At 39.8% G+C, this 22,929-nt stretch overlaps 2 protein-coding genes across 2 annotated transcripts; both read left to right on the top strand.

The window, feature by feature from the left end:
- Positions 1–1,283: 1,283 nt before the first annotated feature.
- supv3l1 (SUV3-like helicase) lies at positions 1,284–9,184 on the top strand. The gene is made up of 16 exons (XM_063882646.1): positions 1,284–1,697; positions 2,551–2,628; positions 3,192–3,299; positions 3,392–3,506; positions 4,024–4,192; positions 4,382–4,493; positions 4,760–4,837; positions 5,287–5,378; positions 5,501–5,681; positions 6,035–6,128; positions 6,258–6,377; positions 6,503–6,602; positions 6,709–6,789; positions 6,940–7,116; positions 7,418–7,566; positions 8,001–9,184. The coding sequence occupies exons 1-16, from the start codon at positions 1,433–1,435 to the stop codon at positions 8,425–8,427; spliced, it is 2,346 nt and encodes a 781-aa protein (XP_063738716.1). The 5' UTR covers positions 1,284–1,432; the 3' UTR covers positions 8,428–9,184.
- Positions 9,185–9,684: 500 nt separating this feature from the next.
- LOC134863454 (hexokinase HKDC1-like) lies at positions 9,685–21,880 on the top strand. Its single transcript, XM_063881983.1, has 21 exons — positions 9,685–9,919; positions 11,104–11,266; positions 11,405–11,562; positions 11,750–11,872; positions 11,952–12,047; positions 12,195–12,294; positions 12,454–12,637; positions 12,736–12,891; positions 14,122–14,355; positions 14,425–14,566; positions 15,071–15,227; positions 15,356–15,504; positions 15,733–15,852; positions 16,031–16,126; positions 16,409–16,508; positions 17,091–17,188; positions 17,297–17,463; positions 19,497–19,652; positions 19,974–20,061; positions 20,956–21,101; positions 21,274–21,880. Exons 1-21 carry the CDS (start codon positions 9,857–9,859, stop codon positions 21,407–21,409), a joined length of 2,832 nt encoding a protein of 943 aa, XP_063738053.1. The 5' UTR covers positions 9,685–9,856; the 3' UTR covers positions 21,410–21,880.
- The last annotated feature ends 1,049 nt before the right edge of the window (positions 21,881–22,929 follow it).

Below are 22,929 nucleotides of genomic sequence, written 5' to 3'. Positions count from 1 at the left end.
TCAGTTTTATAAGTGTTCTGTTCAGATAGAAAAAAACATTATCTGTGTCGTTTGTTGTCTTCATATATCCCTGTGTTTACCAGATTAGGGATTTTATTTTGAGATTACACAGACTCTCAAGGTCAACATGCAGCCTCCACTTCGGAAAACATGGTCAAACCAGCCCCCACCTTGTACTACGGTGTGCGTATATCCTATGCATTACGGTAGATGCCAGTTAAAAACGGCCTTCAAAATAAAAGCTCTTTCTCTTATTTGTCAATAACAAAATAAACATACCTAAAAACATTATTAAAATACTAATACACACCGGACCTTAAATTAAGAAATATGTTCTTGATAGTTAAATCAATAATAATAATGTATTTACTTGCATACATACTTTCTCAAATTGAAAACTTAAGGATACATTTAAGAAGAGCTATCTGATCATAAAATGTAACTTTCCAATTCCACTGGGTGAGTAATTTAAATTAGTGTTGCAATGCCATCACAGAAAGTCACTCCAAAAATAACATGACATTCTGATGTATGACTTCCAAATTAAAAGACCATTGCCATCTCGTACATGAGCTATCATCCATCTGTTTTTTGATAAGAATAAACTAAATCATAATCAAAGACTCATTTTACTTCAGGGTGGTAGCAGGCCACCCCAACTAACCACTCAGATAATATCAGTTTCAAAATAAAAGACATTTGATATCTCTTATATGACCTCTACCGTAAAGCATAGGATATACGCGAACCGCAGTACAATGTGGGGGATGGCTTGACCGTGTTTCCGAAGTGGAGGCTGGTTTATCGACCGCAGTAATAATACAGCAGATTACTTATCCAAAAAACATCATATATTCTATTACAACACTGACAGTGAAAATTTACTAAGGATTTGAGTGCTGGATTTTAACGTGAAGTTGCACATTTTTACAGTTTGGTATCAGCCTTTATTTTCTATATGTACTCAAAGTAAAAAGAAAGCGGGACATTTTGCAGGGGTATTATCAATATTGCATATATATACGATCTTCGGTTCATACGTTTACACTGTATAGAAGTCGTTAACATGGCCTGTTTAAAAATGCGTCCTTTTCTTCACAATGTCATACAAATAATAATCATGCAAGTAATTTCAATTTATTTTTAAAATATTGGGCTCATTTAAGCAAGTAGTTTTCATTGTGTCATGAATATTAATTATTGTATGGTCAAAACACAACACAGGCACATTTGTGGGCAACTAAATTGCGACGGGTCCTTTCCCACGTGTTAACAGGAAGAGTGTTGACCGTCCTCTTGCGCAGTGTGAAGTTGCCGGTGTTAAATAATTCTCATCTTTACACATGAGAAACACAATGGAGCAGCAGTAGCACACATTTTGTACGTAACCCGCAGAAGGTGCTAACAACCTGGGTTAAAGCGACTCGTAACGATGTCAGCTAACCGGTGTTTGCACTTGTTTTCTCGGCTTCAGCGCCACATTATCCCACGGGCTGCCCGCTGTCATGCGTCTTCTGGGTCTGTTTTGTTGCACAGACAACACCAGGATGGCTCTGTGGTTTGCAGCAGAAAAGTTTCATCAGACAGCTTTTCTTCAAAACCGCCAGACACCTCTCTGTTTGTCCCTGTCTCTCTGAAGGCTGACACCTCGGAAGATGGGGGTGTGGGGGTGGAGCTGACACAGCCCCTCGATAGAAGTGAGTACATTAACCTCAGCTGTTTCAAAACGTGCACAACTAACAGTCAAGCGGCCGTTGATGTCTTGTATCCCAGGCTAATTCCAACGGCGCCCATTAAATATGTTTGAGAAAGTGAAAAGTGAAATATACATAAGATTAGAGGCCTAAAATATGTGTACTGTATAGTTTAGTTAAGTACTCAACTGCCAAATGATTGAACATACGTTTCAAATAAAATTATAGAGGAAAATAAAGCTCAAACGCTCATTAAATATGTTCAAGAAAGTGAAAAGTAAAATGAAACATACATGAAACAAAAGGCATAAAATAACACAAAGCCTAATGTAAGGTGGTAGTACACAGAATTGCACATGCAAACTGCAGAAACATAGTTAATATGTGCATTTTCTTTTTTTGAAAAGTGATTTAGTGAGAAAAGAACATAAGTTTTAGGCATGCAGGAGTTAAAGTTGAACAATGAAGCCAAATGAGTGAATGAATAATGTAGAAATTGGTTTCCAAATGGAACTTCACACATCATTGTCCACTATTATGATACAGGCCTAACACTATTTTCAACGTATGATTTAATCATAATATAAATAACAGTAAGAGAGGTTAAATTACAGAATATTGCCAACTATATTATTACAGTGATATAAACATGAATGTTGTAAATATATGCACAATGAGAAGTAATAACTATATCAGTGTAGTAAGTAAAGTATGTAAAGGTTGAGTGTTTTCTTTTGTGTGCTATTGCTATCTTTATATGCCTCAGACATGTATTTTAAACACAGTGTGTATTTATTATTGGCTTTCATTTAATAATAGACATACAATTAAATGTCTGTGTGTTTCTCTAATTCAGCTGAACTGCTGAAAGTTCTGAACCGGTTTTATAAGAAGAAGGAAATGCAGAAGCTGGCTGCAGACAATGGCCTTGATGGTAAGAAATAACAAGATGTCCATACATAGTTTTCAAAAAACGTCTGATTGTAACCCATTGCTTGCAAAGGCAATACCATACATGAATGATGACTTGCTGTCGTGTGTGTGGTGTGGTGTGTGTGTGTGTGTGTGTGTTGTGTGTGAGTGAATGGCTCACTTAGAGGCACATTGATGGTCACACATCTCGGTCAATCCTCATCATCTCTGAGATCCAGCTGTTGCTGAACAGCAGCTGTAGCAGCTAGCCTTGTAAACCACAGATGCCTTGGTCTTACGATACAATACGCCATACTTTATTGTCCCTGTTAGGAAATTTGTTCAGGACTCCGTCATGCATCTCCACAGCAGATAGAAAATCAAACATAGTAAGAGAAACCCATGGCTTTCAGTACACATGAACTTTGCACATATAGACATATACACAGACACACCTACGGACAATGGTGACCACACAAAACAGTTTGTGAAGTTTACAATGCTGAAGTCAGAATGATATGGATGGAAATCTAACAGCATGCTATGTTTGGTGATCATTTTGTGGGTGTGTTTGTCTGTGTACAGCTCGTCTGTTCCACCAGGCCTTCATAAGCTTCAGGAAGTATGTTCTGGAAATGCTGTCCCTTCCCGCCGATCTGCACATCATTCTCAGTGACATCTGCTCTGGAGCAGGTGTGTTCACTTTTAATAAAACCTCAAAATGTCAATAGATCATTTTTGATTAATTATATTGAACTTTAAATAACCTAATTTCTGTTCTCCAGGTCATGTAGATGACATCTATCCATACTTTATGCGTCATGCCAAGCAAATCTTTCCTATGCTGGACTGTATGGACGACCTGAGGAAGATCTCAGACCTCAGAGTTCCTGCCAACTGGTGCGTATTACAGAGACGACTCAGAAGTGTCAGGCATTAATCCTCACTATTTGACTTGATTAAAGTTCACCTGTCGATGATAGTCAGTGCATCTCAATGAAGTGCCTCCCAAATCAATTTTACTCAGCCTTACAAATCTGACCTCCCTTTTCACTTCCAAATTCAGAAAGGCTGCATCTTCTAAATACCACTATCTGTGTACTGTTATCAGCAAAAAACAAAGGTTCCCACTGAGCCGCTCTAACGCAGGACACTTGAGTGTTGAATGCAGAGAGTCCTCCTCTTCGGAGCGCAGATATCAGAGGAGTGGAAATATACAAGCGCAGCAGTACATTTTTTCTCTCTGAATTAATCATGAATTGTGCTCTGCATTGAAATGCATCTTGGAATTAAGACATTTCAACACGTCTACTTCTCGTCTAACTCCTCCACTACTGGCTGTAGGTTTTATTCACCATCTGAATTTCACTGTGTTACTTTGTGGGTACATTTATTTTGTGTATGTCTGTTTAATCAGGTACCCTGATGCTCGTGCCATCCAGAGGAAAGTGATTTTCCATGCTGGTCCCACTAACAGCGGTAAAACCTACCAGGCCATCCAGCGCTACCTGACTGCAAAGTCTGGAGTTTACTGCGGCCCCCTGAAACTACTGGCCCACGAGATCTTTGAAAAGAGCAACAATGAAGTATGTGTTTGAATCCTTCTGTCATCTCATAGGTCTAAAGCAAAACAACGTTTAGGTCTTAGTGGGTACTACTTCATATGAAAGCAAGTTTTGTATCTTACTGTCTTTCCTGTTTTTTCCATTTTCCATCTCTGTGAATTTTAAAGAAGTCATCTTTAATCCCCTTATTGTGTGTGTGTGTTTTTGCAGGGTGTGCCTTGTGACCTGGTCACTGGAGAGGAAAGGATCTTCATGGACACAGATGGTCGAGCATCTGCTCACGTAGCCTGTACCATTGAGATGTGCAGTGTCACCACACCTTGTAAGTAAACACTACGCATACAAACGTTTTTATTTTAATGGCATACAAAAAACAAGAAAACTCAACATTCCTCTATTGGAGATTGAATTGTAATGTATCAGATTGTGTCAGCTAAATCAAAAATGAATGGTTAAGTGCTGTCTCTTTTTAAAATTCATCCCAAAAGAGTCAAATCTCTTTTAATCACAAACAAATAAAGGAGACTTTCCTTTGTATGTAAATATTCAGTACACATTTTATTCAATTTTGTGTATGTCTATTTATAGATGAGGTTGCTGTAATTGATGAAATTCAGATGATCAGAGATCGTTCCAGAGGCTGGGCCTGGACCAGAGCACTGCTGGGTTTGTAATACACACACACACACACACACACACTCACACACACACACACTCACACACACACACACACACACACACACACACACACACACACACACACACACTCTTCAGCACACACACACACACACACACACACACACACACAACTCATGCAATGTATATTCACTGGCTGTAAGTCATTTGACCTAAGACTAAGCTAATAAACTTAGTGTAAAACTTTCCTTTTACCATTCAGTTTATTTTCAAATGTAACATTCATTATAATTATTAACTGAAAAAATAATTATCTTGCTTTGTCATATTATGACACATGCCTACAAATGCAATATTTTAGGCAAAATAGATACACCTCTGACGTCTCATGTAAGCAAACTTTGCGTGATTTGCTTTGAATTTGATTTGGAATTATGTTTCCGTGTTTGGCAGCCTACATCTTCTTTGTATTTGTGCAGGTCTCTGTGCAGAAGAGATCCATGTGTGTGGGGAACCTGCAGCCATAAACTTTATCAGAGAGCTGATGTTCACCACTGGAGAGGAGGTGGAGGTACGGCTGTAACATTTAGAACACCAGGAAGTGAGGAGGTCACTGATGTTGTTCACTGTTTAAAAATCATTGTCTTCTTATGACCTCTCCTTCTTACTCCTCTCTGTCCCTTCGCTCTTCAGGTCAACACCTACAATCGTTTAACTCCATTCGAAATCTTGGATCATGCTGTGGAGTCATTAGACAACTTGAGTCCAGGAGACTGCATTGTCTGCTTCAGTAAAAATGACATCTACTCCATAAGCAGACAGATTGAGGCCAGAGGACTGGAGTGTGCTGTCATTTATGGGAGCTTGCCTCCAGGTAGTTTTAAAAATGTGCTTTGCTTCCGGTGTGAATAAGAATGTTTTTCAGAAGGATGTATGCATATAGTTAGATTTATGTTTTTGTGTAAACAACCTTTTGATGACCAAAGTGAACCATTTTATGAATGTGCACTTCCATCCATGAAGCATCTGCCTCTGCACGTGGTGTACCATTTGTTACACATTTTATTTGGCTGCAGTTTGATCTCAAAATGTATCCAGAAACATCCTGAAAATCAAACAAATGTAACATTTATGTCATGCATACTAATTTTACCAACCAGTAATTTAGCTTTTTAGGGACTGTAAATGTGTGCTAAAGACACTACTCTGGTTTCCTGTTATTTACAGGCACCAAGCTGTCACAGGCCAGGAAGTTCAATGACCCTGATGACCCCTGCAAGATACTGGTTGCTACAGATGCTATTGGCATGGGCCTTAACCTGTAAGTAGCATCATTTTATTAATCTTTATTTAACCAGAAAAGAAGAACAACAATTAATGTACTATCCAGTTAATGACAATAACTATCCTGATTATCCATTTGTCCACCTTTCTTCTCTTCTTTCTCCAGGAGTATAAAACGTATCATCTTCAACAGTCTAATAAAGCCTAATGTGAACGAGAAAGGGGAGAAACAGATGGACACCATCAGCACGTCTCAGGCCCTGCAGATATCTGGACGCGCAGGGAGGTCAGTCTCAATTTCACTTAGTGTTCCCATTAAGGAGGGTGAAAAGTGTTGGAAAAGTTTCTAGATTATTTAAAAGTTTCTATTGAAGGCTTTTTTATACTCATGTCCTCTGTCACATTTCTTAGATACTCCTCCAAGTTTAAAGAGGGACAAGTTACCACCATGCACAGAGACGACCTGCCTGTTCTGAAAGAAATACTCAGCCAAGCTGTAGAGCCTATAGAGGTGATGATTCACACCAACACACACTTGTTTTCTTTCTGTAAACCCATAGTAAAATCCTCTAAAAGTATGGATTTTAGATAATTAAATCATCTCTCCTTTGTCTCAGACTGCAGGTCTGCATCCTACAGCAGAGCAGATAGAAATGTTTGCGTATCATCTGCCTGATGCTTCCCTGTCCAACCTCGTCGTGAGTATTTCCATCTATTCATCAACTTGTCCTCTGACCTGTTGTGACAAATAAAAATCGCTCTCTAGAATTGGTTATGTTTTGGTTTGTTTATTACTTGCACAATCAAGCCCTTTTCTCACACACTGATACTTTTCCTTCTACTTGCAGGACATTTTTGTCAGCCTGTCTCAGGTGGGCGGGATGTATTTTGTCTGCAACATTGACGACTTCAAGTTCCTGGCTGATATGATTCAGCACATCCCACTAAACCTGAGGTCCCGCTACGTCTTCTGCACTGCTCCCATCAACAAGAAACAACCTTTTGTTTGCACCTCCTTCCTAAAGGTGAGGATGAGTAGAAGAAAATGAGGGAAGGAAACATGAGATTAATGGAGTTCAATTGAGGGGGACAAACCATTCTAGGATTAGGCCTCTGCGATAAATCTATATGATAATAAATAGTCTTAGAATAAAATTGTATGAGTTTACCTATCGAGATATAGTGATACACAATAAATCGTCTAAATTAATTAAAACTATTGTCTTAGTTTCAATATATTTTCTTCCATTTGCTTGTCTTGAGCTTTTCATATAATCCTTTACCTACAGCTTTGTTTCACTGATCTGGTTCTTGTTTCTCTTTAAGTTTGCCCGTCAGTTCAGTCGGGACGAGCCGCTGACGTACAACTGGGTCTGTCGTCACGTCAGCTGGCCTCTGTCTCCACCCAAAAACATAAAAGACCTCATTCACCTGGAAGCTGTTCACGATGTTTTCGATCTGTACCTCTGGTTAAGGTAACGTAGTGTTGTGTGACTCTGACGTCTTCATTATATTCACAATCAGTATTTTTATTAACAGCCATTAAGCATTGGAATATGCTCTAGCTGTATTTAAAACATGCTCAGCCTTTCGCTACTTCTATTGTGCACATTTGTTTTGATATTGAGCAACCAGTCTTGTCAACATTGATCTGACCGTGACACACATTTCTTTATACAAATGAATTGTAAATTATCAGTTGTATCAGTTTAAATTAAAGTCAGTGTTGTGATCAGTCTTTATAGCTGTGAGTGTGATAGAGGCTATGTAATGTTTTTAGTGTTGTTTATGTGTAACTGCCCAAAGGTTGCAGAAGGAAATTAGCTAATAGCTAAATCTGGCATAAAGCATCTCTTCTTTGTTCATGACTGGTCCTTCTTATAAGAAATATTTTTGTCTTTCTCTCCAGCTACCGTTTCATGGACATGTTTCCAGACACAGCAATGGTTCGGGAATCCCAGCAGGAGCTTGATGACATCATTCAACAGGGCGTCCGAAACATCACCCGTCTCATCCGAGCCACCGACTCCACCATCACTGCCTCCCCGCAGACAACGGGCGGCAGGCGGGGACAAACAGGCGCTAGTAGTGGAAGTGCCAGCGCTGGTAATGTGACCAATAAAAGAGCTGAAAGGGGACAAAGAGGCTCTGGGGAAGAAGTGATTGACAGCTCTCTGGCTAGTCGTCTGGTGAGAGACGGGCTGTTGACTCCTGATTTGCTCCGGCAGCTGCAGAGGGAGTGGTCAAAAAAAACAAAACAGGAATTCCCAAATCGCAGCGCACTCAATACAGATCACATTGATAACAGCAGGGGGAAAACTAAGAGGAAGAAGTAGGGAAGAAAACAGACGTGACCCTTGCTGCTCCTATGGAGAGGGATAATTGATACGAGCCTTGGATTATATCTGGAGTATCATTAAAAGCTATAAAGCATCAAAATGTAGCTTGAACACAAGAGCGGTGTTCAATCATAGTAAGTTGGTCTGGACACCAGAATAATGGGTCATTAAAGGTTTTTCTGACATTTATTGAGCTAAACGCTTTCATTGTATCTCCCTTTTCACTGAGAGATTGAAATACATCACAGTGGAAGCTAATTTAAAACTGTCTAATTGCCCAACAAGAAACTTAACCTGCCACATTTTATTATTTGGATTTTGCGCAGAAGAAATGTACCCGTTGTGAGATGTCATGTCCTTCCTGAGCTGTTGGCCATCAACTAGAGAACTGACAACATTGTTTACCACAATGTTTTAATGGAGAGTCACTTGGTGTCGTAATGCTCTTTGAAAAGCATTACGACATTTGAATATGCACTGTGTGTGTTTGTGTGTGTGTTATGCAGGTCTGCAAATAGTTACTTTTGATTTCATTCTGTATACTCAAATGTTAACCCTCGGAACGGAGTGAGTATGTATGCAACCAAATCGAGCGGTGAAACTAATCTGAAATATATCGCTGTCCCTGTAAATAATTTGAACCAACTGTATTGAGTGCAGCCCTGTAAGTATATACAGATAAAATGCCATATTTTTTCTTGTTGGTATATTTAAGATGAAAACATTAGCCAATTAAAAATGTACTATGTTTTAACCGTCTTGATTCGATGTTTCTGTTGTGCTGAGCAGCTCACACCTTGGAGTAAATAAGACAAACACATGATGAAAGAAAGGCACTTGGCATAATTCAATCACGATGTTCACATGAGAGCTTTCAATAGGTCATGATGACGCAACAAAGGGCTCTAAAGAGATTAAACTAAATGTACTAATTGAATATACTGCTTTTCCCCGTTTTACCAATTTTTGGTGTAAGATAGAAGAATTAATACGTTCATATTGGTTTGTTTAGTCACATGGCCAAGCTAAATTACACTTCCTCATTTTTATAACCGTTGCTGAGTTAAGTCATTGCTTATATTTTGGTGTTGCAAGATTTCTGCAGAAACTCGGTAAAGGTCAAATGTTTGACTGAAAATACAAAGAGAGAGGTGGGGCAGAAAGACGGACACATTGAAGGAAATGATGAGATCGAGGGGTTTGGCTTTCTGTTAATCATTAAGTTCGAGTGGAGGTCGGGCTCTGCTCAGTGGACTCAGTCAGTCAGGTCAAAACAAGTCTGCCAGGAGGGAAAAACAATAGACTGTTATTTAACATATGCAAACTGAACTGTGTTTTGCCATTTATATTGAAGTGTGTGCAGCTGTTTTGCCTCTGACAGAGGAACAACATTCACAATCCAAGGTGGTGTGTGTTGCACGTCAAGATGTTTGCTGTTCATCTTGTTTCATCCTTCTTCTCTAAACTCCAGGAGGACCCGACCAAGAAGGTAAGAGCGAGTCCACATCTAAACCAGGTGCAGCACTAAAAAATGTAACCCGCTACAAAAGAGAAAATTATGAAATTGGCAAAGATTGCTGTCCTGTATTTGAACTGAATTCTCTCTTAAAAACCGAATCCCTCGATTTTTATACACAATTTGCTAAATTCAAATCTATATTGCTGTATGTGAGATTTTTCATTGAATGTGCAACTTGGAGCAAGTTCAAAAATGCACATAGATATTTTTTAAATGTTAAATATGTACTTCTCATTTATGACTCGACTGTAGTGCTGCACAATTCAATGTGGGATAATTCTTATAAAGGGATTCAACTAGTGATATTGTTTTAGACCCTTGACCTGTTGAGTTTTTGCAGAGGTTCATACTACTACCTTTACCAAATCCAAAGACGCTATCTGTTGTTGTTAAAGATGACCAAGGTGCCATAATCATTATTAGTTACTGTGTCACCATGTGTCTCTCATTGTGAGCAATGATTAACATTGTTCCCTGGTGGGCGGTGTCACTGCTCCTCTTAGTGCAGATGTGAACAACAAACGCTCTCTCAGGGACAAAGTATTGACGAAAGCACTGCACACATTCACACTCAGACACGTACACTGTGACACAGCTAGAGTTACCTTGTGTTTTAAACATGCCACCACAGTGAGCCTAGCTGCTGACTGTACACATAAGTCTATGGGTATACAGGGTGGGACTGAGCGTGGGAAGACTCATGCCCTTTTTTGTAACACCCTTTATTTCCTAGTCTCTAGTGGTAAATAAATCCTCCTGCTTCTCCTTCAACATCTTCTTAAAGCGGCAGGTCCTGGGATAAGTTACTGTAAACAACAAAATGACCTTTGAGCTGTTGATACAAGAATAAAACCTGAGTTTAGCACATGCTGCAACAGACCTTGTGACATTTGCAACATGCAAATCCTCAAGATTAAAGACACCATCGTATTTGCTGATAATGAATAACTCTTCCAATCCAGTCACAAATCATCACAATTATGAAGAAGATACACCTAACGTTTGAGGGTTGGACAAAGCAGATTAAGTGAATGTCCAAAGTGTTTGTTTTCTATCTTGACAACAAAGTAAAGTAAGAACACATCAGCATGCCTCATTGCCTTTTGCTTTTGTTTGCTAACCACTCTGTTTCTGTCCTTTAATCTTTTTTTTAGGTGGACAGGTTTCTGTACACCATGCATCTCCATGACGACCAGCTAAGCGATATCTCCGCTTGTTTCCAGGCTGAAATGAAGAAGGGCCTTTCAGCAGAAAGCAACGCCGCAGCAGCAGTGAAGATGCTGCCAACACACGTGCACTCCACCCCTGATGGATCAGGTAGCTCAAATGAATAGCTGTCACACTTTTTTAGGTTTCAGTGTAGGTCAACCTGTTGTGAACATAAGTGAAACATATAAACATACATACAGTACAGTGCTGATCATATATGTTTCCCTCTCTTCTCCTCTCCTGCAGAGAAAGGACAGTTTCTGGTGTTGGATCTTGGAGGCTCCAAGTTTAAGGTGCTCCAAGTTAAAGTGAGAGAGGGCACGGGGATCGGGAGAGGGGGAGTGGACATAGAGGAGAAGATCTATCCCATACCTGAGGAGCTACTCACTGGGAGTGGAAAAGAGGTACAGAGAGAATACATGAAGGGTGAAGCGTAGAGAAACAAGGGCTGTTTAAAATTAATGGAACAGAAAATGCCAAATAGGAGCTCCATGAATGTGAGGAGTTTGGGACCAGAATTAGAAAGGGTTTAGGAGGGTGGTTCAATTGTTACACATGCAAACCTTCTTCTGTCTGACTCTCCGTCTGCAGCTTTTTGACCACGTGTCAGAGTCTCTGAAGGATTTCCTGCATGACAAGAACATCAGTGTGGAAAATAAACTTCCTCTGGCCTTCACCTTCTCTTTCCCCTGTGAACAATCCACCTTAAATCAGGTACTTCATCTGTTTTTCGTGACCTGTACCTGTTCCTTTATTACTATTTTCTTATAATTGTTTCTCTTTTTCTCTGTAGGGATTATTGTTGCACTGGAGTAAGAACTTCCGGGCTCGAGGCGTTCAGGGTAAAGACGTGGTCCAGGCCCTCAGAGGGGCTGTTGACAGGACTGGGGTAAGACGCCTGTATTCACTTTTCACTCATTCCTTTATAAGAAATTACTTGAGTCACATGTCTGCTCAGAGCTGACTGCACATCCTTTACTATACAAGATACTGCAGCTGATAAACGTTAACTTATACTCTGAAACTCACTCTGCAGGGTATGGATGTAGAGGTGTTAGCCCTGGTTAACGACACTGTAGCGACCATGATGACCTGCGGCTTTGATGACCGGTACTGTGAAGTAGGACTCATTGTTGGTGAGTAGATTAATTTTTAGAGTAAAGATCTGAAGCTGGAAACTTCTTGGGGTGCTGCTTCAGAACTAATAAGTGTTTTGACATTTGCAAAGGTCAATATTGTTCCACAAAGATGCATGTTTAGTTAAAGTAATGAATATGAGTGTCCTGTGTGTTTAGGTAGTGGCACCAGTGCATGCTATATGGAGGAACTGCGTCACATTGACCTGGTGGAAGGGGATGAGGGCAGGATGTGTGTGAACACTGAGTGGGGGGCTTTTGGAGACGATGGCGCTCTGAATGATTACATCACTGAGTTTGACAGGGAAGTGGACGCAGCCTCCAACAACCCTGGGAAACAAATGTGAGGACATCAGCATACTTTGTGTTTTCTCATTATATGAAACATGATGAGAGAATATCAACCTTATAATTATTCTGTTCCTGTTTTCCTAACTGCAGTCTGGAGAAGATGGTCAGTGGGATGTATCTGGGTGAGTTAGTGAGGCTGGTTGTATTGAAGATGGCAAAACTTGGGTTGCTATTTGAAGGAAGTGTGTCTGATGCTCTGAGGACTAAAGGGAAGATAACCACTGCGCATGTAGCAGCCATGGAGGAGTAAGTTGTGTGTGTGTGTGTGTGTGTGTGTGTGTGTGTGTGTTCGTGTGTGTGTTCGTGCGTGTGTCTCTTCACTCTCTTCACTCAGGTGTATTTCCACAGGCCCTGAAAACTGCAGTAATTAAACCGCTCTTAAAAAAGAACAATCTGGACGCTTCAGCAATGAATAATTACAGGCCCATATCAAACCTCCCATTTCTATATTAGTTAAACAGCTGAGTAATTTCTTGGATGCAAATAACTGTTTGGATGTTTTCCAGTCAGGCTTTCGACCACACCACAGCACTGAGACTGCTCTTGTTAAGGTCTTCAATGACATCCACTTAAACACAGACAATGGCAAAATCTCAGTGTTAGTATTATTAGATCTCAGCGCTGCATTTGACACTGTTGACCACAATATATTACTAGGTCGACTAGAAAACTGGTTGGGACTTTCGGCAACAGTTCTAAATTGGTTTGAATCTTACTTAAGGACAGGAAACACGTTGTTTCTATAGGCAGCTACACATCCGAGCTGACAAATATGACATGTGGGGTTCCTCAAGGTTCCATCTTGGGGCCTCTTCTCTTTAACATCTACATGCTACCACTGACTCAGATAATGAAAAGCAACAAAACAAGTTACCATAGCTATGCAGATGATACACAAATTTACATTATCATTTCACCAGGAGACTATGCTCCGATTCAAACATTGAGTACATTGAGTAGTGCATTGAACAAATCAATGACTGGATGAGTCAGAACTTTCTCTAATTAAACAAAGACAAAACTGAGGTAATTGTTTTTGGAACAAAAGAAGGAACGACCAAAAAAGTCAGTGCTGAACTTTAGTCAGCAGTGTTCAAAACAACAGCTAATGCCAGAAACCTAGGTGTAGTCATGGACTCTGACCTGAATTTCAACAGTCACATTAAAACAATTACTAAGTCCGCCTACCAACACAAATGTCACAGCAGGATCTAGAAAAACTTGTCCATGCTTTTATCTTCAGTAGACTGGACTACTGTAACGGTGTCTTTACAGGTCTCACTGAGTAATCATTAGAAAGCTGCAGCTGATTCAGAACGCTGCTGCTCGAGTCCTCACTAACACTAAGAGAGTGGATCACATCACTCCAGTTCTGAAGTCTTTACCTGCTTCCTCTCTGTCAAAGAATTGATTTGCCTTGCCTTTCACAATCCCACTGTCTAAAAGCAGTTGGCATTTGATTTCTGTCTATTTCAGATACAAAAACGGTCTGAAGAACACCAGAAATATTCTTGTGGATCTTGATTTGAGCCCCACACCTGACGACTGCATTGCGGTCCAACATGTCAGCACCACAGTGTCCTTCAGGTCCTCAAATCTGGTGGCTGCAGGACTGGCTGCTATCCTGACTCGAATAAGGCAAAACCGACATTTGAGGACATTACGAATCACTGTTGGCGTGGATGGGACTGTCTACAAGACACATCCCCGGTAAGTTTTAATGGATGTATTCATTATCGATTATCCATAGATCTTTAACATTAGATTCCTTTCCTTCAGGTATGCTAATCGTCTCCATAAAGTCGTGCAGCGGCTTGTTCCCGATTGCCATGTCAGGTTTGTCCTCTCAGATGGTGGCAGCAGCAAAGGAGCTGCCCTGGTAACAGCAGTCGCAGAAAGACTGGCATCACAAAGGCAACAGGTTAGGAGGCTATGTGTGTATAATTCTTTTCACGTGTTGACATTCATGTCACCATTAATGCTTCCATATCTGATTCAAAGCTTCAAACTACTTAGTAAAACATATTACATTGACATTTTCCATGCTAATACATCCTATACAAAATAAAACATAAGAAAGATCATATCCCAGCAGAAATGGTACTGAACTGAGTTTGTCAGTAAGTGCCTACTTTTTTCACAGATTATAAATAAACCAAGAAGAAGAAAGAAAATGCCTCCCTAAAAATGTGTTTAACTTGTTTTTTTAGCACTGGTCTCCAAAAAAAACGCTTTATCTTCTTACACGTCAATTTTGTGTCATCTGACATCAACAACTACAGAAGTCTTCATCATGCACCTTTTTAGACAGTACGAACGCACTGTATCATCTGATGACCATGGAGAATAAAACATATTGAGCATGAGGACAAAGTGCAGTAGAAACACATTATAACATGGCATGAAAAAAATGTGAATATCACAGGTGGATGAGACGCTGTCGCCCCTCAGACTGAGCAGAGAGAAGCTGCTGTTGGTGAAGAAGAGGATGAGGGGGGCGCTAGAGGCAGGCCTGAAGAGTAAAGGACCCTTTGCTGTCAAAATGCTGCCTTCTTATGTGTATCAAACACCTGATGGCACAGGTTAGAAACTAACATTCATCACACCATCAACCCTGGAGGTGGTTGTAAAGATGTTTTTTTTTTATTGTCTGTGAATACCTTTAATGATAACCAGGTATTCGGGAAGCTAATAGTTTGTGTTTATACAGAGCATGGAAAGTACCTCGCCTTGGGTCTGGGAAGAACAAACTTCAGAGCGTTGCTGGTGGATCTTAATAAAGGTCTGCAACAGAACTCGAGACTCAACCACAAGATCTACCCAATACCAGTGGAGATAACGCAGGGAAGTGGAGAAGAGGTAGGACCTTTTGCTGCAGTCTTTGAACTAAATAATCCAGATATCACAAAACTGGGGCTCGGTTAGTGAAATAGTGTTGAAGAATTAAAATGACTTAACAGCAAATAAAAGTATTTCAAGAAAATGTATTTGACCTTTGACTTCAGCTTGTTAACACAACATTTTATTAAAGTAAATAATGAGATGTTTTTTCTCATTAAAAATCCTTCTTTCTCTGTTCATCTTTAGTTGTTTGATCATATAGCGCAGTGTGTCGGTGACTTCCTGGACTACATGGGGATGAAGGGCGCTCGTCTTCCTGCAGGCTTCACTTTCTCCTTCCCCTGCAAGCAGACAGGGATTGACACAGTAGGTGTAGATCTTAGTTTCCTGGGGCCAAACCTAAAAAAATCTCATTTGGATTTCGTAAAAGTTGCTCCATTTTTGAATGAAATAAAGCAATAGAGTTTATATAAAAACCGAGAAGGTAAAGTGAAAACATGCAAGAATTGTATTGAATTTAAGTGTATTTATTTATGTTCCTTAGGGCACGCTGGTGAGCTGGACCAAAGGCTTCAAGGCCACAGACTGTGAAGGACACGATGTTGTTAGCATGCTGAGGGAAGCCATCAAGAGACGCAATGTGAGTCAAAATAAAAAGAATATATAAACAGGAAGGAAATCGAGAATCTTATCCAAAATATAAGAATAATTAACAAGAAATATTCTTATATACCTTAGAGTTCATTACATAACAGAACAAAAACTAATAACCCAACCCAGAGTAGTGACCCAAACAGCCTTCCCCACCAAAGAGCACCTTCATTACACTTGTTTGTGTTTTATTGGATGTCATGTATTAATGCCATTCCTTTCCTTGATGTATTTAACGTTTGTATTTGTGCACAAACACAAATGTTTATAGGATTTTGACTTGGACATAGTGTCAGTTGTCAACGATGCAGTGGGGACCATGATGAGCTGTGCCTACGAAGACCCTCAGTGTGAAATCGGACTGATAGTTGGTATGTGACCTTCAGAGTGTTTGCATTTTTAAAATCTAAGTGACAGCATTTTGGCTAATAAATAGTAGTAGTAAATACTGCAAAATAGCAAATTTTGCAAATGACTTTTAAAACACAAGATACTGAGTTTGACATGCTGTACATATTCTGAATTCCTGATTCATGTGATTTTACTTATTAAGAAGTAGCAATATTTTTACCTAAAGTCCTAATACTGCAGTGCGGAGATACCCTAGCAGGTAAATGTAATAACAAAGAAAAAGTACCCATTCTGCACAACTTGTAAACTAATTATGATTGTTGATACATCGCTGTGTTTATTACTTCAATTTAGTGACATTTAACCAAGGTCCAAAATGTTTTATCTCAATCTATAATAATACATGCTTTTTGTTGCTTATATTATGTATTATTAATCTGATTTTTTTCAGGTAACTATAGTTAACCAATAATTGCAGTAAATTAGAACAGTATACAATATTAGTATTTACTTCTTAGTAAATAACTTGAGTGAATGTATTCAGTCTGTCCACCACTGTGTTTTTCTGTGTGTTATACAGACTATGCTGTGTTGTTTCACAGGAACTGGCACTAATGTGTGTTACATGGAGGAGCTGAAGAACATTGAGAAGGTTGAACAAGAGAAAGGAAAAGAGGAAAGAGAAGGAGAGGAGGAAAAGGTAGAACAAGTCTTTTAGTTTGGTACAGTAAGTGAGCTGTGGCGATGTTGAAATCATTTTTGGATGGTGAACCAGATATCTAACCCCCTGATTTGTTTCTGCTTCCAGCAGGATGACGGGGCAGAAAGACAGAAGAAGGAAGAGGATGCTGGGATACCAAAGATGTGTATAAACACAGAGTGGGGGGGTCTGGGTGACGATGGCTCTCTGGATGACATTATCACACATTATGACATGGAGGTCGACCAAAACTCACTGAACCCTGGAAAACAAAGGTTAGAAAACATGTGTTACGATAAAAGCAGAACTGCAAAAGTATTACCTATAAAAACATACTACAAGCACCACATTTCAGAATCCTATTATAATATTGTCTTCTTTAATGTTGCAGCTGATAAAAGTGGAGCTATGTTATTAAAAAATGTCAACTCAGTAATTAATCTATACAGAAAACATTATAATGTATATACTGTATATACAGTGGGGCAAAAAAGTATTTAGTCAGCCACCAATTGTGCAAGTTCTCCCATTTAAAAAGATGAGAGGCCTGTAATTTTTATCATAGGTATACTTCAACTATGAGAGACATAATGAGAAAAAAGAATCCAGGAAATCCCATTGTAGGATTTTTAATTAATTAATTTTCAAATTATTCTGGAAAATAAGTATTTGGTCAATAACAAAAGTTCATCTCAATACTTTGTTATATACCCTTTGTTGGCAATGACAGAGGTCAAACGTTTTCTGTAAGTCTTCACAAGGTTTTCACACACTGTTGCTGGTATTTTGGCCCATTCCTCCATGCAGATCTCCTCTAAAGCAGTGATGTTTTGGGGCTGTCGCTGGGCAACACAGACTTTCAACTCACTCCAAAGATTTTCTATGGGGTTGAGATCTGGAGACTGGCTAGGCCACTCCAGGACCTTGAAATGCTTCTTACGAAGCCACTCCTTCGTTGCCCTGGCGGTGTGTTTGGGATCATTGTCATGCTGAAAGACCCAGCCACGCTTCATCTTCAGTGCCCTTGCTGATGGAAGGAGGTTTTCACTCAAAATCTCACGATACATGGCCCCATTCATTCTTTCCTTTACACGGATCAGTCGTCCTGGTCCCTTTGCAGAAAAACAGCCCCAAAGCATGATGTTTCCACCCCCATGCTTCACAGTAGGTATGGTGTTCTTTGGATGCAACTCTGCATTCTTTCTCCTCCAAACACGACGAGTTGAGTTTTTACCAAAAAGTTCTATTTTGGTTTCATTTGACCATATGACATTCTCCCAATCCTCTTCTGGATCATCCAAAAGCCCTCTAGCAAACTTCAGACGGGCCTGGATATGTACTGGCTTAAGCAGGGGGACACGTCTGGAACTGCAGGATTTAAGTCCCTGGCGGCGTAGTGTGTTACTGATGGTAGCCTCTGTTACTTTGGTCCCAGCTCTCTGCAGGTCATTCACTAGGTCCCCCGGTGTGGTTCTGGCATTTTTGCTCACCATTCTTGGGATCATTTTGACCCCACGGGGTGAGATCTTGCGTGGAGCCCCAGATGGAGGGAGATTAGCAGTGGTCTTGTATGTCTTCCATTTTCTAATAATTGCTCCCACAGTTGATTTCTTCACACCAAGCTGCTTACCTATTGCAGATTCAGTTTTCCCAGCCTGGTGCAGGTCTACAATTTTGTCTCTGGTCTTCTTTGACAGCTCTTTGGTCTTGGCCATAGTGGAGTTTGGAGTATGACTGTTTGAGGTTGTGGACAGGTGTCTTTTATACTGATAACGAGTTCAAAAAGGTGCCATTAATACAGGTAACGAGTGGAGGACAGAGGAGCCTCTTAAAGAAGAAGTTACAGGTCTGTGAGAGCCAGAAATCTTGCTTGTTTGTAGGTGACCAAATACTTATTTTACCGAGGAATTTACCAATTAATTCATTAAAAATCCTACAATGTGATTTCCTGGATTTTTTTTTCTCATTTTGTCTCTCATAGTTGAGGTATACCTATGATGAAAATTACAGGCCTCTCTCATCTCTTTAAATGGGAGAACTTGCACAATTGGTGGCTGACTAAATACTTTTTTGCCCCACTGTATATAATAGGTTGTTGAGTAGAGGTATAAAGAGGCAGAAATTATTCAAGTAAATTACAAGCACCTCTTAAATGTAAGGTATAGTACTTAGTAACATTTCCCTACTGATTTGATTAACCACAAATGTATGTGTCCTGCTCCAGTGAGTCTTTCAGTATTTAGAGCTTAGGCGTCCATTGTGGTTTTTGCGGATCTTACAAATGATTTTTGTTTTTGTGTGTTTGCAGGTTTGAAAAGCTGATCAGTGGGATGTATTTAGGTGAAGTTGTTCGACAGGTGTTATTGGATTTAACCAGCAGAGGTTTGCTGTTCAGAGGACAAGTCACAGAAACTTTAAAAACACCGGGAATATTCCAGACCAAATACCTGTCACAAATAGAGAGGTAGAGGAAGCTGTGTGTGTGTGTGTGTGTGTGTGTGTGTGTGTGTGTGTGTGTGTGTGTGTGTGTGTGTGTGTGTGTGTGTGTGTGTGTGTGTGTGTGTGTGTGTGTGTGTGTGTGTGTGTGTGTGTGTGTGTGTGTGTGTGTGTGTGTGTGTGTAATACTGTATATTGTTGTGTAGGTTCACAAAACTGCAACTGCAAATGTGTCCATATTCCTTTCAGACAATTTCTAATTTCACAAAATAAGTTTTTCTCTTTTTCGACTTCGTAAATCTGTGGCTGCACCATACTGTTATGCTGTAACTGTGTTGTCTCTCCCTAGTGACCGCCTGGCTCTACTGCAGGTCAGATCTGTGCTCCAGCAGCTCGGGCTTGACAGCACCTGTGACGACAGCATCATTGTCAAAGAGGTAGAAGATATGTTGTTTGGATATTAAAGCCTCCCACACACACACACACACACACACACACACACACACACACACACACACACACACACACACACACACACACACACACACACACACACACACACACACACACACACACACACACACATTCAGTATTTCTGGCTGATTAGTTTCTGTTGAAAGTGAGCTCGAGATTTGATGGAAAAATATTAGGTCACACACGTCATCTACCAATAAATAATATTGTGTCATTTGTCCCACCCTATAGGTGCAACACATCTAGCAGGAGGGACAGGAAGATGTCAATCAATTAGTCTATGCATGCTTGCACAGTCAAATCAGACAGAGTTAGTTAAAATACTTGTGTAAAGGACTTTAAATAATAATCAAGTTTACTACTTTAGTAGCCTCCCACAGTCACACTACATGTCATAAAATTAAGTCTTCTTCACAGCAGATACTTTATTAATTGCAGGGAAAAAAACACGGGTGTAACTGATTAACACTGACCCCGACCCTGTTCTTGTTTAACTTAATATGCGCAAGCCAGGTGAACCAGTGTGAATCGTCCTGGAGCTGGCTCGCATAAATGCAGTGCAGCTATCAATCATGTCAACCTTTTAAACCTAATTAATTAAAGTCAAAAGTAAGCATTCAGATGTAAAGCATCATAATTCTGCAACCTTTTGGCCTGTTTTTTTCTCTAAATTGTCTCAAATGCCAGAGAAAGATTAAGAGATTTTTATACACTTTCCAGAAGTGCAGGTTCTCTGTTGCAACCTCCCTTTGGGATGATGCTTGAGAAGTGATATGATATTGTTTGGCTGAGCAAACTGTAGTAGCAACCGTCAGTTGAGTGTTGCAATAATTGTAATGTTTTTCTTTGTTGTACAGGTATGTGGGGCAGTGTCACACCGAGCAGCTCAGCTGTGTGGGGCAGGACTGGCGGCGGTGGTCGATAAGATCAGAGAGAACCGAGGACTGGACCATCTAGACATCCCTGTAGGGGTGGCCGGGTCACTCTACAAACTACATCCACAGTGCGTTATTTTCATTTGTTGTAGTTGTGGTATGCGTCAGGCACAAAGCTATTTCAATTGGATTCAGTTCAATGAAATGTTTTTGATTTCTCTTTATATTGCTTCTCCAAAGTATTTAAATGTATAAAGACTGAACTGTTGTTTTTATTCTGCTGCTGCTGTTGTTTTTTAGTTTCTCTGGATTCCTACAAGAGACTGTCAAAATGTTGGCTCTTCAGTGTAACGTGACCTTCCTGCCATCAGAGGGAGGCAGTGGGACGGGTGCTGCCCTCACTGCAGCGGTGGCCAGAAAGACACTGGAGATGTAAAAAGCATTTGTTTCCGTGTTTCGTTTTCCCCCAAAATGTGTTATTCCAAATTCCATTAGTACTGCTGTTTTTGTAACTAGATTGTTGTTCACTGGTAAGTCAGAGCTGCAGACAAGCATCATGCATCGGCTCAGACAAAAGTTTAGTTTAACGTGAGTCAAAATAAAGCAGCCTCACCTGAAGGGACCAACAACAATAAAAACAGCCATTTGTGCTGCTCATTGTTTTATTTATGTATTTTCTTTGCTTGATTTATGTTGCCTACTCTTTTTAATTGTTAGCTGTTTGTTTACTTTTGTTGTTTTAATAAATTTAGTATTTCTATATAATGCGTATTAAGGTGAGTTTCCTTATAAGCCACCATGATTTGTTTTATTTTTGTCTCTTGCACTACCTGCTCCTTTTATTTAGTTTTCAATGTGTTTGTTGTGTTATTGTTTTTTCTTCTGCAATAAAGGAATAGATTTTCTGTTCCGATAATATTAAAAACACATCCAATTAATATGTTTTTGCAATATGACAACAAAAAAATAGAAGAAGTTTCTGATTTGTCTCTCAGGAAAGCCCTCCTTATTGTTTGCTTTGTATTATTTTCTTGAGACTTTCATACCACTACCAAGTCATCTGTGGGATGAATGTTACACCCGCAGCTGCACGGTCACATACCAGCGTTAGCACTGCAGTTATAAGCCTTTGATTCCAGAGCTGAGTAAACGCTCATATCAAAATCACATGCTGCAAAGGTCAGCACCTCCTGTGACACCAAAACAAAAAGGATGTAGAGTTTACAGCTGCAATAACATTCAACACGTAAACTGCAATACAATAAGCTTCATCTGTCCAAATGTTCATCAGGACGTGTAATGAGGTTTTGTGAAGAACAGTCTCTTCACTTTTGCACAAACAGACACAAGTTGTGACCAATTTAAGTTACTTAGTTTTTGTCGGTTTAAATTATGTACTTAAATTAGTTTCACAAATATCTTGATGTATGATAACATCACAATAAGTCTCCACTGAGAAGTTATAAATTATCATATTGATATCAAATTTGGTGCCTGTTGCATAAAGAAGAGACAATGAGGTGTGTGTGAGTCAGCGGTATCTGAGTATTGATGAAAGGCAGGAGGAGGATTGGTATGCTGCTGACCACGTTTCCCAACAATAACAACAACCAGCGCTCTGTTCAGTGATTCTGGACTGACTCTCTGTCCTTGTGATCCTCTGTCTGTCTGTCTGTCTGTCTGTCTGTCTGTGCATCTGTGTCATTTTTTCGATCTGCTTTATCCTTTTCGCTGGATTATTGCCAATTTGCTGTAGTCTTTATCTGGTCTGTCTGCATGGTTCATCCTGTTATAACAGTACAGATGGAAACAATAACCATGGAATGACTTCAACGTTTTAGAAAGGTTATGTAATAAGTAAAAAACTAAAAATGCCTTTTAATCTCAAACTACTGATTTGAAAATACCTATCAATCCAATGAGCAGTGTAATGATTACCATATTATGTAACGCCTT

This window comes from Eleginops maclovinus, chromosome 4, assembly GCF_036324505.1.
Source record: "Eleginops maclovinus isolate JMC-PN-2008 ecotype Puerto Natales chromosome 4, JC_Emac_rtc_rv5, whole genome shotgun sequence".
Lineage (NCBI taxonomy): Eukaryota > Metazoa > Chordata > Actinopteri > Perciformes > Eleginopidae > Eleginops > Eleginops maclovinus.
The sequence above is the reverse complement of the archived record's forward strand: the minus strand, read 5'-3'. Positions and strand labels throughout refer to the sequence as shown.

Bases quoted from the DNA above. Each gene is read 5' to 3' on its own strand.
- supv3l1 (XM_063882646.1), top strand. From the start codon at position 1,433: ATGTCAGCTAACCGGTGTTTGCACTTGTTTTCTCGGCTTCAGCGCCAC. The intron at 5,682-6,034 runs GTAGTTTTAAAA...TGTTATTTACAG, and splicing joins TTATGGGAGCTTGCCTCCAG to GCACCAAGCTGTCACAGGCC. The intron at 7,117-7,417 runs GTGAGGATGAGT...TTTCTCTTTAAG, and splicing joins TTTGCACCTCCTTCCTAAAG to TTTGCCCGTCAGTTCAGTCG.
- LOC134863454 (XM_063881983.1), top strand. From the start codon at position 9,857: ATGTTTGCTGTTCATCTTGTTTCATCCTTCTTCTCTAAACTCCAGGAG. The intron at 12,892-14,121 runs GTAAGTTGTGTG...TGTCTATTTCAG, and splicing joins CATGTAGCAGCCATGGAGGA to ATACAAAAACGGTCTGAAGA. The intron at 15,853-16,030 runs GTAGGTGTAGAT...TATGTTCCTTAG, and splicing joins AGCAGACAGGGATTGACACA to GGCACGCTGGTGAGCTGGAC.